Source organism: Chaetura pelagica, unplaced genomic scaffold (genome assembly GCF_000747805.2).
Source record: "Chaetura pelagica isolate M959 unplaced genomic scaffold, ChaPel_1.0 scaffold658, whole genome shotgun sequence".
Lineage (NCBI taxonomy): Eukaryota > Metazoa > Chordata > Aves > Apodiformes > Apodidae > Chaetura > Chaetura pelagica.
In genome coordinates, this window is record NW_009954168.1 from 174,845 (window position 1) to 176,203 (window position 1,359).

The 1,359-nt window shown below is 62.1% G+C and overlaps 1 protein-coding gene across 1 annotated transcript in view; it reads right to left on the reverse strand.

Annotated features, from left to right (window-relative positions):
- The window catches only part of FRMD5 (FERM domain containing 5), a 13,390-nt gene that overhangs the window by 2,830 nt on the left and 9,201 nt on the right, over positions 1–1,359 (reverse strand). The window contains exons 9-10 of the mRNA XM_010002840.1: positions 866–965; positions 654–760 (exon numbers count right to left, since the gene is read on the reverse strand). Coding sequence (XP_010001142.1) covers positions 654–760; positions 866–965 — 207 coding nt within the window. The remainder of the gene's footprint in view (positions 1–653; positions 761–865; positions 966–1,359) is intronic.

Here is a 1,359-nt window from a genome sequence, read left to right on the forward strand (position 1 = left end):
CGTGCCAGCGCAGGGTAATTTATTGTGGGAGTCTGTTTAATGTGCTCTTAAAGGCACATGGGGGAGGTGGAGGAGCCAGTGCTCACATTTACCAGGGCAGCAGAGGTGACCCTGTCTGCAGGACTGCCACAGCTGCCAGGCAAACTCCTGCCCCAAAACTCAGCACAGACATCAGCCTTGGGCTCCCTCCATGGAAATAAATCCCTTTCCTGCTCCAAAGGGCGTGTCCCTTTGAACAGGAAGCATCTCTGCACCCTGTCCCTGCCCATCCAGGTCCCACATTTTGCCCTGTGCCAATCCTCCTTCCCAGCTGCATCCCACCCCCACATGGCCCCCCCCCCAGCTGCAGCCCCATTTGCTCTTATTTCTAATTTAATCTAAATTACCATTGCTGGATTGCTCAGCTTTTCTTCTGCACCAGGGACTTCCACCCCACTGCCAGCCCTTCCCTTGCCTGCACTCAGCTACTGACACCAAACTGTGACACCGAACTCGCCACAAGAGCAGGGTTTGTGCTGCCAAGCCTTGCCCTAAGGCCCTGGGGACACATCAGGGACCTGCCCCAGCGTTCCCCACATCAGCACCAGTGGCTACAAAACTCAGCTGGATGTGGGGCGTGCGGGAGGGCCCGCGGTGCTGCCCCAGCTCGGTACCTTCCATGATGGAGCTGTGCACGGCTCTCCTGCGGGGGCGGGGCACGCTGCTCAGGCGGGGGCCGTGGGTGATGGAGGGGCAGCTCCTGCTCGGCACCAGCCCTGCCCTGGGGACACGAACAGGGACAGTGTCAGAGCCACAGCCGCGGCACCTGCTTCTCTGCACCGCCGCGGTAACGAGCCCCGCGCTGCCGGGGCTGCCGGGCTCTCACCGGTGAATCTCGGGGGGCTCCCGCTTGATCTTGGCGCTGGATTCCATCACCTCCTTCGCCACGCGGCCACTGCAGGGGGGCAAGAAGAGCAGCTGTGAGGCTGGGAGAGCCGAACCGGGGAGACACGAACACCCCGTGCAGCCCGGTCCCCTCCCCGCACACGCGGGATGTGGCTCCAGGGACAAGCAGAAATACGGGCTGGAAATCAGGGCTGGGCTCCAGGTCCAGGGAGAAGCAGCACACCCAGGAGTTTAGGAACTGTGGGGATTCACTACACTCCGTGTTCTCAGAAACCAAACCCCAAAGCCCCCATCCTCTGCCTTCCCCCACGCCTGGCCCTCCAAAACTCTGCAGCTCTGGGGCTGGGGAGAAAGATGTTGCTGTGAAATACAGGAAGAAGCAGTGATGGCCTTGCTGAGGTGGCAGCGCTGCAAAGGGAGGGCCCCGGGTGACAGGAGTCCCCAAACCACGGCAGGCCCCGCCCGCCCCCCCGC